Consider the following 16,267-nt stretch of genomic DNA (forward strand, 5'->3'; position numbering starts at 1 on the left):
ACACAATTACAGGCTACGCCGCAATCCTTGTTTCAGTTTTACAAAGCTTAATATATATTTTTTTAGATAGTTAATTCATTCATTCATTCATATACAGTAGTAGGCTAGGCTAGTGTCGTACGCGGGTGAAACTGCGCACGATGGCAGACATTGCTAATATTGTCGACCTGATTTAGCAAATTATATTTGTAAAAAAAATAAATAAATAACAAATATTGTTCTGTTACAAAATTACATTTTATTGTCTGGGGTCCAAAAGACCCCAAAGACCCCCAAGTGTCACAACAAATGAAGACCATCAGAGGGTTATAATGTAGGCCGAAAAGGAGCTTCCCCTCTTTGAAAGACCAGCAGCCGCCACTGATATATATATATATAGCTCCGTAAAATATTAAGGGACCACTGCACATTTTTCTTTCCTTTCCAAAGAAGTTGCAGTGGTCTCTTGCAGTCAGCTGTATATGTACAATATCTCACAAAAGTGAGTACACCCCTCACATTTTTGTAAATATTTGCTTATATCTTTTCATGTGACAACACTGAAGAAATGACACTTTGCTACAATGTAAATTAGTGAGTGTACAGCTTGTATAACAGTGTACATTTGCTGTCCCCTCAAAATAACACAACACACAGCCATTAATGTCTAAACCGCTGGCAAGGAAAGTGAGTACACCCCTAAGGGAAAATGTCCAAATTAGGCCCAAATTGTGAATACTTTGTGTGGTCACCATCATTTTTCAGCACTGCCTTAATCTTGGGCATGGAGTTCACCAGAGCTTCACAGGTTGCCACTGTAGTCCTCTTCCACTTCTCCATGACAACATCACAGAGCTGGTGGATGTTAGAGACCTTGCGCTCCTCCACCTTCAGTTTGAGGATGCCCCACAGATGCTCAACAGGGTTTAGGTCAAGAGACATGCTTGGCCAGTCCATCAACTTTACCCTCAGCTTCTTTAGCAAAGGAGTGGTCGTCCTGGAGTCGTTATAATGTTGGAATACTGCCCTGTGGCCCAGTTTCCGAAGGGAGGGGATCATGCTCTGTTTCATTATGTCACAGTACATGTTGGCATTCATGGTTCCCTCAATGAACTGTAGCTCCCCAGTGCTGGCAGCACTCATGAAGCCCCAGACCATGACACTCCCACCACCATGCTTGACTGTAGGCAAGACACACTTGTCTTTGTACTCCTCACCTGGTTGCCGCCATACACGCTTGACACCATCTGAACCAAATAAGTTTATCTTGGTCTCATCAGACCACAGGACCTGGTTCCAGTAATCCATGTCCTTAGTCTGCTTGCCTTTAGCAATCCGTTTGCGGGCTTTCTTGTGCATCATCTTTAGAAGAGGCTTCCTTCTGGGACTGACTGACGACCAATTTGATGCAGTGTGCGGCGTATGGTCTGTGCACTGACAGGTTGACCCCCCACCCCTTCAACCTCTGCAGCAATGCTAGCAGCACTCATACGTCTATTTCTCAAAGACAACCTCTGGATATGACGCTGAGCACAGGCACTCAACTTCTTTGGTCGACCATGGCGAGGCCTGTTCTGAGTGGAACCTGTCCTGTTAAAACGCTGTATGGTCTTGGCCACCGTGCTGCGGCTCCGTTTCAGGGTCTTGGCAGTCTTCTTATAGCCTAGGCCATCTTTATGTAGAGCAACAATTCTTTTTTTCAGATCCTCAGAGACTTCTTTGCCATGAAGTGCCATGTTGAACTTCCAGGGACCAATATGAGGGAGTGTGAGAGCGATGACACCAAATTTAACACACCTGCTCCCCATTCACACCTGAGACCTTGTAACACTAACAAGTCACATGACACCGGGGAGGGAAAATTGCTAATTAGGCCCAATTTGTACATTTTCACTTAGGGGTGTACTCACTTTTGTTGCCAGCGGTTTAGACATTAATGGCTGTGTGTTGAGTTATTTTGAGGGGACAGCAAATTTACACTGTTATACAAGCTGTTTATTATTATTATTATAATTACAAATAAACACTTACTATCCAAATAAATGACTTTAGTTTGACTTTCAGGAGCCAAAGATTTTGCACAGTACTGTATATCATAACCTGAACTATAAACCCCTACTAAGATCTAAACCATTGCTCAGGTACTTGACTCTTTGTTTTTTCATTCAACATTACAGCCGTATTTGGTGTGATTCCCAGGCATTTACTGGAGATGTTACACTTTGCAAGCCTGACAGAATGGACTAACTAAAATGAAATGGAATGTTTGATAATTACAAGCATTCTGGATGTTACCTGAAATTAACAAACCTGTTGGAGAGCCAGAACCAAGTGGCAAAGTCTGCCAGTTTGTTTAGGCACAAAAACATTAATAGCCATTTATAGAAGAAAAAGGCTTTGCTGCCTTTAGTTTTCAGACCTTACATTATAGATGTTACAGAGTCTGAACTAGACATTCATATCTGGAAGATGTGTTGAACAAATGTATTCCATTGTTTGTCATTTGGAATGTTTTTAAAATCCTTGCAGAATGCATAGTGCATTCAGATTGCGCCAGTAGCCTGAATAGCCTGAAGACGAACAACAATTTCTATATGTACCTCAAAATTAACATCTACCAATTCAATGTACACAAAAATACAATATTGTTTTCTATTACGTTTTTCTGAAATATTGTATCAAAATATGCATGAGAGAATATCGATGTGTACGGTACTCTGTAAAATCTCATGAACCTGAAAGTCAAAGTAAAGTCATTTATTTAGATTTCTTTTTTTAAACACTTATAAAAAATTGCCTTAGCTCGACTTTCAGGTGCCTAAGACTATTGCACAGAACTGTAAATTATGTTAATCTACTTTACTGGAAACTGGACAAAATCACAATATTTTTGGGGACACTCATTATTAGAAAAAATAACACTCCTGTACAATTAACATTGTTGATAACACTCTTCTCATTTCATCTAAAAATAGTATTGAATAGAGTCTGCATGTGAAAATATAGACCGGAAGGATAATAAGAAACATGGTTTCATTTGGAAATGATACATTTTATTTTTGAATATTCAGGTTGACCTTTGCATGGAATGACTAAGACAACCACACGTTAGCGACCACAACCACAACCTAAAACAGACACAGACAGTCAGCCATGCAGGCACGAGCAAGCAGAAAAATGAAGGGGGGTCTAGAGAGGTAGGGAAGTGGCTCATAGACAATGCCAAAAATAACAAACACATCCTCTCTGATTGGTTTAACAGATGTTGTCTTCTTAGGCCTGGCATCAATGACCTCTAACACTGATGATGTCACCAGCGTGCGTCACCTTGGAGACACCAGAGACTGAGGGTCCAGAGACCCATTACAAGGATCAACAATATTTCCATATTTTAAGATTCACGGATCTGGTTGTCTTCAGCCACTGCTATTCTTTAAGCCAGACATGTGTACATAGACGCACACTGTTTAAACTGTTTGTTGTCCACAGCTGCTGAGTGGAATCTGGACGGGAGAAACCGAGTGAAAACAGATAACTGACTAGACGACTCAAGGTCTCCCTCTCCCCTACATTCTAACACAAACACACACGCACACACAGTGCTATTATCAGAAGTGTATGAGGAGGTAAGTTGGGGCGTAAAGATACAAATTAAAGGATGGATGAAACTGAAGAAAGAAGTGGGGCTTCAAACAGAGTGAGGAGGAGGAGGCTTGAGGAGGAATTTCCTTCAGTTTAGATCACTTTGAATATACCCTTCCTCCAAGTAGCCTGGTCTGACTGAATATACCCTTCCTCCAAGTAGCCTGGTCTGACTGAATATACCCTTCCTCCAAGTAGCCTGGTCTGACTGAATATACCCTTCCTCCAAGTTGCCTGGTCTGACTGAATGGACTGCCTCTGAACACACATTTACACACTCCTATGAGAGGGGAGGTTGGTAGACTCAGTCGATCAGCAGCCAATTGGAAATCAATATTTGCTTGTGTTCGATTGTCACTTTAGCCAATTAACAGTGCCTCTGTCTGCATGCTGACATTTTGACCACTGAACACATGAATTCACTACCTCTACCGGATATACACTGCCGGATAATGAATGAATTGGGACATATTGACAGAAATATACCTTGGAATAGGAGTGGAAAAAGGGATTGGGGGAATATTTGTGTGTGTTTGTGTGTTTGCTAGACGTTCTGACTCGGTTAGCTAAGCTGTTCTGTTCTGTGCTGTACAGTCATCACCCTCCCCTTGGTGGGACTCTTTCAGTGGGCTCCAGCCAGCCGCCCCCCTGGCAGGATGCCCGTTGTGTGTTTCAATGTGTGTCAGAGAGTGTTTCAGTGTGTGTCAGAGAGTGTTTCAGTGTGTGTCAGAGAGTGGTAGTCAGGCCAGGTCCATCTGATGTGTTTTGACGGGAAGGAATTGCTAAAGTGACAGTACTCAAATAAGGTGGCAGTGGTGAACACCCGTGCCGAGCACACACAAACACACACACACACACACACACACACACAGTTACATATACACATTCATGCACAAACATACACACACACACACACACACACACACACACACGGGACACACCCACCAACCCACCAACAAACATAAATAGGCACCAAGCAGTTTACCAAAAAGTCACACACAGACAGAAAATTAGGCTTTTTGTCAAACCAGATCTAGATGGCTTTTCCCTTCACTCTCCTTCTATTCCTCCGCTGTTCTGTTCTTGACTCATCCATTTTACTCCATCAGAGAGAGAGAACTGGTGAGTGAATGTGTGTGTGTGTGTGTGTGTGGGTGTGCGTGTGTGTGTGTGTGTGTGTGTGTGTGCATGTGTGTGTACAAGAGTGTGATAGCGAGGCTGAGAGAGAGAGTCTGAGCATGTCGCCTGGGACAACCAGCAGTACTGAATTACATTACGGGAGAGAGAAAAGAAAAAAGGGAAAGAAAGAAATGAAAAAAGAGATGAAAAGCTACAAATAAGAGATTTCCCTTTGAGGCGCATAAATCAGGAGAATATGTACAGGAGGGGAAGAGAAGAGGGAACCACCACTTTTATCTTCTTTTCCATCTCTCTCTCTCTTTCTCAGGCTCAAGAGAAAGGTGGACCTTCTAACAGCCAATCCCCATTCAGGTCCCTGTTACCCTAATATATCCTACACCAGATCACTGCTGATTCTCTCTATGGCCTGCCATGTGATTGCTTACAGAGGGCAAACAGCTGGTTTCCTAGATCTAAATCAGATGTTGATTTAAAGGAAAGAACAAAAGGTTGTGACTATGACTAAATTGTCAAACAGTGCGTTGCAGAACACCAGTCCCTTGGCTTGAATCATTAGACCGCTGGTCCATGGACAGACACCTCTGTCCCAGCAGACTGTAGTTTAGCCAGTCCTACAGAACGAATCAAGTCCAGATCAACCCATTAGGAGAGGAAGAAATGGTTCCAGTATTATAACCACATGGTTCTTCTGACTAGACTTCAGTCAACCCACTGTGGCAGGAACAACCATATATGGACTTTCAGGAAGTAGCTGGATCAGTGAACTTTCCATGTTCAGCATAGTAACAGGGGAATGTGGGGATATGGACCATTCAAGTCCACACTAATGAAAAGCATAAGGGTGGATGATATTTCTGGAGAGCCTGTGGTGATCTGCCAACTTCAGGAGAGAGCTGGGAGCCAAGAGCGCCTTGTGTTTGTCCACTCAGTCCATTCAATCTCTAGTCTTGGACAAACACTCACTCCCCTCAACATCAGAATGCAGAGCAACACTGATTCAAAACAAACATGAAAAGCATGCAGAGAGAAAGACAGGGAGACATTTTGCCAAATGAACGACTAAATAACAGATGCATATTTCTCTCACATTACAGAGACCCACAAAGAATTAGATGACAAATCAGATCTTGACAAACTCCTATCTCTGTTACGTTGATATTATTTTTAAACTGTGTGTAAGGTTACATTTATTGTCTGATTGTTTTTATTCTTCTTTAATCTGACTTTGCTTGTTTATTGTTGTTGTTTATTTTTTTTAAATTACTTGCTTTGGCAATGTAAACACGTTTCCCATGGCAATAGAGCACCTTTGAAGTGAATTAACAGAGAGAGTGAGAGAGATACAGAGAACTCCAAAGAGAGATTGAGAGAGAGAAAACGAGAAATGAACAGTGACAGAGAGACAGAGAAAGACATACAGAGAGAGATAGAGACAGGGAGAATGTTTTTCTTTTCAAAACCTTAATTTTAAACCAGCATTCACAATCCATGAACAGAAAGAGAGAGACAGAGTGACAGAGACTGAGAGAGACAGAGAGACAGCGACAGAGAGACAAAGAGACAGGGAGAGACAGAGAAAGAGACACAGAGACACAGAGTGACACGGAGAGACAGAGAAGAGAGAGACACAGAAAGACAGAGAGAAAGAGACACAGTGAGACAGAGAGACACGGAGAGACAGAAAGACAAAGAGACAGAGAAGACAGAGACACAGAGAAACAAAGAGAAAGAGACACAGAGACACAGAGAAACAAAGAGAAAGAGACAGAGACACAGAGAAACAAAGAGAAAGAGACACAGTGAGACAGAGACACAGAAAGACAGACACAGATAGACAGAGAAGACAGAGACACAGAGAGACAGAGACACAGAAAGACAGACACAGAGAGACAGAGAGACAGAGAAGACACCCACAGAACCCCATGCACCCACCTGTCTCACATGAAAACATTTTTCCAGTGCTCTGATTTGAGCGGATGTAGAAGTTGTACATGCGTATCTAAAGTTAGAACAGGTATTGTGCCCACCAACGCAACCCAAGCATGAACATTATCCCAGAAAAGCATTTTCACAAAGCACAGAGTGTGTGTGTGTGTGTTGTGGTTTATGAATGTGGCACTTTGCTTTACTTAAAGAGACTCTTAACAGCTCTCTGCACAAGTGTCAGGGTGTGTGTGCGTGTGTGTGTGTTTGTGTGTGTGTGTCATTAGCCAGTGAATGTGTGCCAGTGCATGAGGCACCATGTGGCAATGGGGGTTGAGGAGGTGAGGGGATGAGGGGACTGGGGATGGAGGAGCACTGGATGAGGGGAGGAGGGGACTGGGGGATGAGAAGAGCAGGGAATAAGGGGACTGGGGGATAGAGGAACAAGGGATGACAAGGGGTGAGGAGACTGGGGGATGAGAAGAGCAGGGGATGAGGGGACTGGGGGATATAGGAATAAGGGATGAGAAGAGCAGGGGATGAGGGGAGCGGGTTAGCAAACAAAGAACATGAAAGCAAGAGCGAAAAAGAGAGGGAGAAAGGGAGAGAACGAGAGGGACTTAACTAACCTAACCTCATTTCATCTATACGGAAGGTATTCAATCTAGTCCCTTTTCATATTCCCTGGCTTTTGCAATATTTACATGGGAATTTTCTGCCAATAAAAGCATTATTGAACAGAGAGATGGGGAAAGACTGATCCAATGAGAATCCAGAATGCAAGATAAGACGAAGGGATCGCAATTCACACAGACACACACAAACACAAATTCACATGCACGCACACACCCTGAAAAACAATGACAGATATGCACGCGCTGCAGCATGCATAACTAGGCACAAAAGCATGCGCGTAAAATTCATGCAGGCTTCCAACATGAAAATGCATACACGTTCTTATCAAAACGACTGAAAGGGACAGCAGATGATGATCAAAGTGACAAGAAAGAAAAGACAAAAAGGAGGAGAACTTCTAAACTTGCAATCAAAGATGGAATGAACCAAGCAAAAAAAATGGAGTTTGGTTTTAATCAGGGAACAGCCAAAATGTAGACATACAGCCGACACAATGAGTCCCCCAAGGATTAGGACCCAGGCAGTAGTGTGTGTGTGTGTGTGTGTGTGTGTGCGAGTGTCCCATGAGACTGATTATCCATGAATGACTGATGACGGATCTTTGTTGTTGTTTTTTTTCTTTTCTTTTTCTTTTTTCTTGTTTGGTTTCTCTCTGCACTCTTGAGCGTTCAGGAGACAGACACACTCAAAGATCTGCATGTATATTCAACAGAGGATCTGGCATAAACTAACACTTTCATGAGTTCTATGGTGTAACGTTCCACACTGTTCGACAGAGTCGCTTCCCCCGAATGCACACACTAAACACACACACTTGCTGAGAAACCGAAACACAAATGCACACATAATGAAGAAACAACTGTTTATACTCAACCTTTATTTAGGTAATCCTCGTAGCAAAAACATTGTTTTCCAATATAGAACAGGTCTGAATGGTTTTACAAACTATAGAAATGAGGCTAGATACAACTGGTGAGGAGTTCGCTAGCTATACAAAAGACAGGGAAATAAAGGCGGAAGATCAACCACAGTAGAATACAAGAAAAGAATCTTACTCCCTCAACTTCAGGAACATCCTCCATACTGGTCTATCTGACACCATATATTCAGTCACCTTTCTGTGAACCTCAGACCACTTCATCCATCTAAGAGCCTGACACTTTAACACACAAACACTGCTCAATGGACCGCATTACAATATCAATGAGCCAAATGAACCGAACACAGCTGAAATGAATCAAATAGAGCTGAGATGCGGCAAACAGAGCGGACATAAACCAAATAAGGAGCACACACATTTCAGTTGCACAAGGCCATTTCAGGGCAATTTCAAAGGGGGCTATCGCTATGCTTCATCTGTGGTCAGTAGTTTATGATTCAGATTCTAGACCAACGACCAGAGGAGAAATCTCATCCTGGGTGATGTCATGTCTGTCCCTGTCATGATGTCATCGCTCTGGCTTATGTAAATAAGGGATGCCTTGACCCAGGGCGAGAGGTAGATGCCCACAATTTCATAAACACCACCTTCTGTAAAGCTAGATACACACAGACACACACACTCATAGGCTCAAGCGTCATCCAAAGTGTGATCTCTTGTTTTCTTGAAAGTATTTTTATATACTCCAATGGGGTTGAAATAGCAGTATGAAATCATTCTGTCATTATAACGTGATAATGATGTCATTTCTGACTGTCCAGGTGGGGTGGAACTTTTGAACTACTGTGCAATGTCACAATGTTGATCTGGTTTTAATACCCCAGTGACTATTCTTCTGGGTATGTATGTATGTAAAAGCTTTGAATGTGTCCCCACCAACACTCACATAAATTATAAAAATGATAGGTCTGTCTTTTTTCTTTTCATAAGCACATACAGAGATTAATTAGACATGATCTTCTTAAACATTGCTAAGACTGAGAAACCAATTATACAGTACACCATTTAAAACCTTGATAAAAATCACGCAGTTTCCAATATACAGTCAAAGGCTAAAATAAAAACTGCACTTAAAAAATATAAGTAATGACAATATGGAAAACGGTTTCACTTGGAAATTTTTCAATGTTGTCTTTTTTTCCAGGTTGACCTTCATGTGGAATGGCTCTAGGACAACCACACGTTAATGACCACAACCACAACCTAAAACAGACACAGACAGTCAGGCATGCAGGCATGAGCAAGCAGAAAAATGAAGGGGGGTCTAGAGAGGTAGGGAAGTGGCTCATAGACAATGCCAAAAACAACAAACACATCCTCTCAGATTGGTTTAACAGATGTTGTCTTCTTAGGCCTGGCATCAATGACCTCTAACACTGATGATGTCACCAGCGTGCGTCACCTTGGAGACACCAGAGACTGAGGGTCCAGAGACCCATTACAAGGATCAACAATATTTCCATATTTTAAGATTCACGGATCTGGTTGTCTTCAGCCACTGTAAGTCCAGTGAAATATTAAACGCCGGAAGTGTGTACACATACATACACATTGACACACATACAAAAACACACACACTTAAAAACCTCCCCACCTCCCTCCTAAAGAACAAGAAGCTGTTTTAGCGTTGTGTTTTGCGGGCTGTTTAAAATGTCATTTTTCTCTCGTTCTCCGACTTCAAAGGCACTACGCTGAGCTCTTACTCCGACTGCCAAATCCTGCAATCGTTTGTGATTTAGTGAGCTGGCCACGAGCCGAGAGACTGGGACAGACTATTAACAACATTGAGAAGGAAGGGGAGGTGAAGAGACAGAGAGAGGCAGCGAGGAAAGAGAGATGTAGAAAGAGATTGAGAGGAGAGAAATATAGACAACAAACAGACAGACAGACAGACTGACAGGAACAAAGTAGGGACAAAAGAGAGGAGTGGGGGACAGAGAGTTGAGGAAATGTCCTGCTGGTCTTTTTGTTCACCTGATATTAACTCATCACTCCACATATAAGAATTGTATAACTAAGAACTGGCTGGTCCACATATTAGGTTAATACATACTATATCACTGACATACACCCCATAAAAACAGATACACAGTAGAACTTTGAAAGCATTCTATCTAGTGTGTGTCAGACATATATGTGTGTGTGTGTGTGTGTGTGCGTTTATTTGGGTGTGTGTGTTTCTGACTGGATTGTAGTAGCTATTTAAAAAGCTCTTGTATGTCTCTAAGTCTGCAACACCAGCAACCATCATCTCTAGCTCCAGAGAGGGGTTGCCTACCTGTCATGCCCCAGATGAAGGTTTCTCCCCTAGGAGGATGGTGAAGGGGGCTGGGGCCTGTCTCTGTATGTGGCTGCGCTGATCTGCTGACTCATAGCCGACACATATACCAGCTAATAGCCCGCGTGTTCCTGCAGAGACACTCTGATGATTTGCCAGGGACGTTGGTCGATGCCGTCAGGCAGTGGTAATCTGACTGGATTATCAGCCAGGTGGAAATGCTCAGCCACTCTCTCTCTTTTCCCCGAACTCCACACTCCCTCCATCCTTACCCTTGTGTGGTTTTGTCCACTCCTAACCTGCAGTTTTATCCCCATTGCCTCTCACCCCCCCCCCCACTCCTCTCCAATTCCACTATACCTCCCCTTCTCCTCCCCAACACCCATCCCTCCACTAGCTCTCCTGCTACTTTCTTGACTTCATCTAGTTAACTCTTCCTTTACTTCTCTCTTCCTTCACTAATTTCTTTATCTTTGAATCATCAGCCCATTCCTCTTTTCTACGCTGATACTTATCCCCTCTTCCTCCAACAACACATCAGACCTTCCCCCTGTTCCTTTATGAGGCTTTTAGAAGTATTCCGGAACAGATGCATGGCTTTAACTGTGATCACAGGACATTATCTTCCACTGTTGTAAAGACTCTGAAAGATGCAGGCAGGCAGGCAGACAGACAGTCGGTACTAACTGGTCTGCCATTGGATGGGGAGAGAGAACAGGCTGTCTCGTAACCGTGGCGATCAAAGTCATGGCACCCGGAGGCTACAGCACCTCGAAAGCCTCAACCAATCAGCTTGCTTTCTAGCTTCGAGTCCCAACCAGAGTGGTTACAAGTGCATTAGGATGACTGGACAGGACTGCGGAGTGTGAGACAGTGTCTGATACGCACACACGCAGCAAATACGCAGCAGTGTAGGGGCTTGCGCTGACATAACGAGACACAGCACTCGAGGAGAAAGGAAGAGGGGAGGGAGAGAAAAAGGGGAAGAATAAAGCGAGGAAAGTGAAGAAGAGAGAGCCAACGAGGGTCTGACAGCCAGGTCCGCAGGTCTCTCTGAAACATGATTATTACAGCACAAAGCCTGAGCTGCTACAGATAGGAAACCCCTGTCTGCGTGGCGGACTTTAAATGTGTGTGCGAGCGCGCGTGTGTGTGTGGCAGCATCTACAGCACAATTACTACTTTAGAGGCGGCCTCTTCTTCTCTGAAACGGACACACGCACGATAATCCCAACCTTCTTAAATGAGGCACACCTGTGTAAGGACAGGCTGGGCCACACCCTCCTTGATACAGCACACCTGTGCAATTATACACCTACAAGTTAGACCTGCTCTGTCTACCCCAGACAGAACACACACCTGCACCTATACCGCCACAGCCTCCAGGCTAACGTCAAAGAGAGGAGGGGGAAAGTGGAAAAGAAGGGGGTGGAAAAAAAATGCACACGATAGAAAATGTATATGGGAAGAAAATAAAAACACCAACAGTCCTGTGACAATACAAACCCCTCAAAGGTAACACAATATCAATGGTGTTCAAGTGAGGGGCTGAACCTTATAACGCAGGATAACATAACTGCCATTCAGTCACATCGTCATGCACAACAGTTACCATGTGACTCCAAATAAGGAGGTGGGCGTTACAGAAGGATTATATTACACGCAACAACAAAAGAAGGAAATTGACATTTTTCCTCTTCATATCTAAAAATGTGATTCTGGAATTACCCTCCTGCAGAAATTGGTGAGTGAGTGTGTGTGTGTGTGCGTACATGGGAGGGGGTCTTACTAACAGCAACCCCAGAAACCCTTTCTCCCTGCACCTCCCCTTGCCTCCTCCCTCCCTGCACCTCACATCAACCCCCTGCCCAGAGGCCTAGGGCCAGGCAGACAGCTATCTGAATCTCATGGGGGGGGGGGGGGGGTTCCACTGCCCCCCCTTCCCCCAGACAAAAAACAATTCCCATCAAAACGTCAGTTAGGTATAAGGATTTGAAGCTCTAGTATTCTATATATAATATCATACAGTAAAACTACGATGAGACTGCTAAAATACCACACAAATGCTTTTCGTATAGTTATTATTACAGTAACATGTTGTGCTAACATAATTGCTTCACCACCAAAGTAGATATCGAAGAGATTCCTAACAGTCTGCAAATACAGGCAACATTGTTTGTTTAGCAGAGGAGGACAGGAATTGGGCAGGATGACAGAAATATGCCTTCTATTTCTATGGGCAGGATATTGTATGAGCCAGTAAGATAAGGCCTTGGGAACCTTGAACGTTAGAACTGGTCAGAACACCAATCACGTTCAAACTCCACACACTTAGGGCAGGATAGTGCCCAGTACAACATGGGCAGACATATACACCACTTATTTCCTATAACCACAGACGCATTGACTCTATTGACTGATTCAATTAGTGTGAGTAGTGTGAAAATGGGACACATCCAAAGATTTCCATTAATAAGCTTAAATGCCCAATTTTGCTAACTGTCCCACTTTCGCAAAACTCAACCCATATAAAAAACGGCAATAAATGTTAGATTCAAAAAAAGTTATAATAAAAATAAACACAAACTAACTTTAATAATTTATTTGAGAGCGACCGTAATAAAACATTTTATGTCGGTAAATTATGGAATAAAAAGATCCCGGTAAATTAATGTTACAATAATTGTTACCAAAACTGTAGTGATAAATAAATACGTGTTGACAATAAATTCAGTCTGTATATATTTTTGACATAATTTGTCAGTTTAAACATTATTGTTCTATTTTATTTTGTCATTTTCACTTTCTCAACCTTAATTCAAAAGGCAGTCAGTAAATTCTTATTTACAATGACGGCCTGACAATCTGCTTTGAAAGTGATGAAAACAACCGCATGGAGGATGTTATTTCTTGTCATTAGTCTTTATCTCGAAGATATAAGGCATATGCAGCCTACAACGTCGTTCACTGTAGGTTAATGAATCTCGCCTATTACAGACAAAATTATTCTAATGCTTCATTTAATTGATAGGCGTAATGTATTTAGACCAACGTTCGAAAATAAATGTTCTTAAATGCACGTACATCAACATCGGTTATTATCTCAACGTTTAAAAAGTAATTAATCAGATTTCACTCAAGACACATAGTCTATCTTTTACATTTCTGCACGCATCCGCTGGGTTATATGATTCAATACATGATTTGGTGCAGCAGACACCCATCCCCCAACCTTTACACTCACACACACACACACACACCTTCCCAACCCCCTCTGGGGCAGGATACCAAAGCTACTTGTTAAAATCTAATGCATGCACTGTCAAACCATTCTCGCCCCGTCACGTCCGCGCTCAATATAGAAACAGGATTTTCTGGTATTACGCGCCCCTCTTTAGCGAGCTCCATTCCGCTCCCACCGACTGACCCCCGGTCTCAGTCAGGACAGTCCCGGGGCCTCACGGACCACGGAAAGGAACGCACCATCTCAAGAGTCATCCCTGCCAGTTCCACACTCACCACACCTCATGCAAACGGCCTATCGTATCGGACATAGAGCTACTATTAATTTTTACAAAGAAAACGGTTGATAAAAATCCATGCAATATACTGTTAAAAACGGATTAGAATTCACTTAATATTACAAGTAATCAATTTAATTAAACATAACGTTTTCTTATAAAGGTATAAAACCTAGCTGACAAGATTCAATTTAATTTAAAATAAATTGATTAATCATAATCTCAAAAAATCAGAATCATCTCATTATAATTCTGCATTAGCTCGTAATATTCTGAACAAAAAACTATGTAGGTTGTAATAGGCTATCCACAAATAACTTCACGTTGGGTTATTACTACCGCTTCAAGAATTTGTCTGCAAAATCTGTAAATTAAAAACACTTTTTGTGCTTCTCACAAGACACTGTGCTTTTTACACAGTGATTTTTCATATAAAAGTCCACTTGATTCTGATAGGGTAACCAAGAAACTGTATTAGAAGATTATGAGTTAACTTTCTTTATATTGAGTAGCTACAAATAAACATCAAATATCTAAAGTCAACACCAAATGATAATTTCCAGAATTACCATATCGTCTGTTTATTTGATTTATTTTCTAATAAGTTTACGTTTGTCTCAAAATGTTAGGATTAAGTTTAAACCCGTAGATAAAACTATCTGCAACCCATTTCCAACAGCCCCAAAACAGCAGAGTATTTACTAAAACCGTATAATTAATGTAATGCCACAAAACACATTTGAATTCAGACCAACCTGAATGTGGTGCCATGGAGATGTGAGAGTAGTATTTCCCAGGCTGGAAGTGAGCAGGATGCTGCACTGTATTGTGGCCGCCAGGAGCTATCCGCGAGGCGGCGTGGTGAACCAACGCAGCCCGCTCCGTCAAAAGGTGGTGTGGAGGAGCGAAATCCCGGCTTTCCATTCTGTCGAGAAGCGATAAATCCCAAATCCAGAGGAAAGGCCAGAAGCATCGAACGCTGCCCAGATGCAATAATCCCTTTTATGAACTTTGGATAGGTCGTCTTGTATTCAATCGAGTTTTTGCCTTGTCGACCGAAAAGTATGTCCCGGTCATGTTCTACAAAGAGAAAACACAAGACCACGTCAAAGCACTGAAAACAATGAGACAAAAACTCTGAAAGAACTTAGGCGTGTAATTCTCAAACGCATCCTGTCTAATGTTGCCAACCACACTTTTTCCTTTTATAACAAACGTAGTCCATAATGTGTCTGTTCTACATATTTGTAGAAGAACGCAACTTGTTAAGATAAAAAAATATATCTACAAATTCAGCCTACAGTTGAGTGGGCTACAGGTCCTTTCGTCTACTGAGACTCAAACCGACTACCTCCTTCTCCATGGCAGACAAGAGACGGCTACAAGCTGAACAACAAAAGGAGTGGTCTTCCTAAACTAGGGGTTGTTTTATTGTTGGGGGCCACAAAGCTATACATCGACTACATCGATGTCTTCTGAAACGCTGATGGGAGTCAGATTGTGAGGGGCATTGGCTGTATCAGTGCCAGAATTCAAGAACCAAATAAAACCTTAAGAAAAAGGTTTTATTTTTTAGCCACCTCATTATGTCGTACTGTTATGGACTAAATACAATATGTTTCCCTTCTCCAGCTACATATATCTAAACTGCTTTCTTGACGAAGCATCAAAGGCTGCATACATTATAAATATATCGACAAAATACTATAAAGACTTAAAGGTAGACAAATATATTTAGCATCAGCTAAAGTGTTTTGTTAGACTTCGGATAATTCTGACACCGTCAGTACATTTTGACTGGCTAATTTATGTCTTTGTATTTCTATTTTCTTTAATGACACACATGCCCGCGTATGTGCTTCAAATGAGGCATGGATGTCGTCTGTATATGGCAAAGGTAATTTAATAGTTAAATCAAAATTGCCTCTCCTTTCACAATGACACTCTTTTATTATACACGTATGGGTTGGTGCAACCGTAGGACATATATAGTAAGAACACCAACTAAATTACGTTCACAGACAGAGAAAAAGACACAAGCAATAAAAGGAATGGGAATCAACATCTCATATGTGTCTTATAGCCCTAGTCATTCTGTTCAATGGGATACCCCATGGCGCTCATATGGATAGGTGGGCCTATGTTCACAAAACACACCTCACTGGGCAATGTGTTAGGCCCCTTCAATAGTAAGTCCATTCAGCGGCA

The 16,267-nt window shown here is 42.2% G+C and overlaps 1 protein-coding gene across 4 annotated transcripts in view; it reads right to left on the minus strand.

Annotated features, from left to right (window-relative positions):
* Positions 1–16,267, minus strand: part of bahcc1b (BAH domain and coiled-coil containing 1b) — a 66,718-nt gene that overhangs the window by 40,248 nt on the left and 10,203 nt on the right. For all 4 annotated transcript variants that reach the window (XM_010906056.4, XM_010906064.3, XM_010906081.3 and 1 more), the window contains exon 2: positions 14,815–15,139. In XM_010906056.4, coding sequence (XP_010904358.2) covers positions 14,815–14,983 — 169 coding nt within the window. In that variant the 5' untranslated portion in view covers positions 14,984–15,139. The remainder of the gene's footprint in view (positions 1–14,814; positions 15,140–16,267) is intronic.

Source organism: Esox lucius, chromosome 5, assembly GCF_011004845.1.
Source record: "Esox lucius isolate fEsoLuc1 chromosome 5, fEsoLuc1.pri, whole genome shotgun sequence".
Lineage (NCBI taxonomy): Eukaryota > Metazoa > Chordata > Actinopteri > Esociformes > Esocidae > Esox > Esox lucius.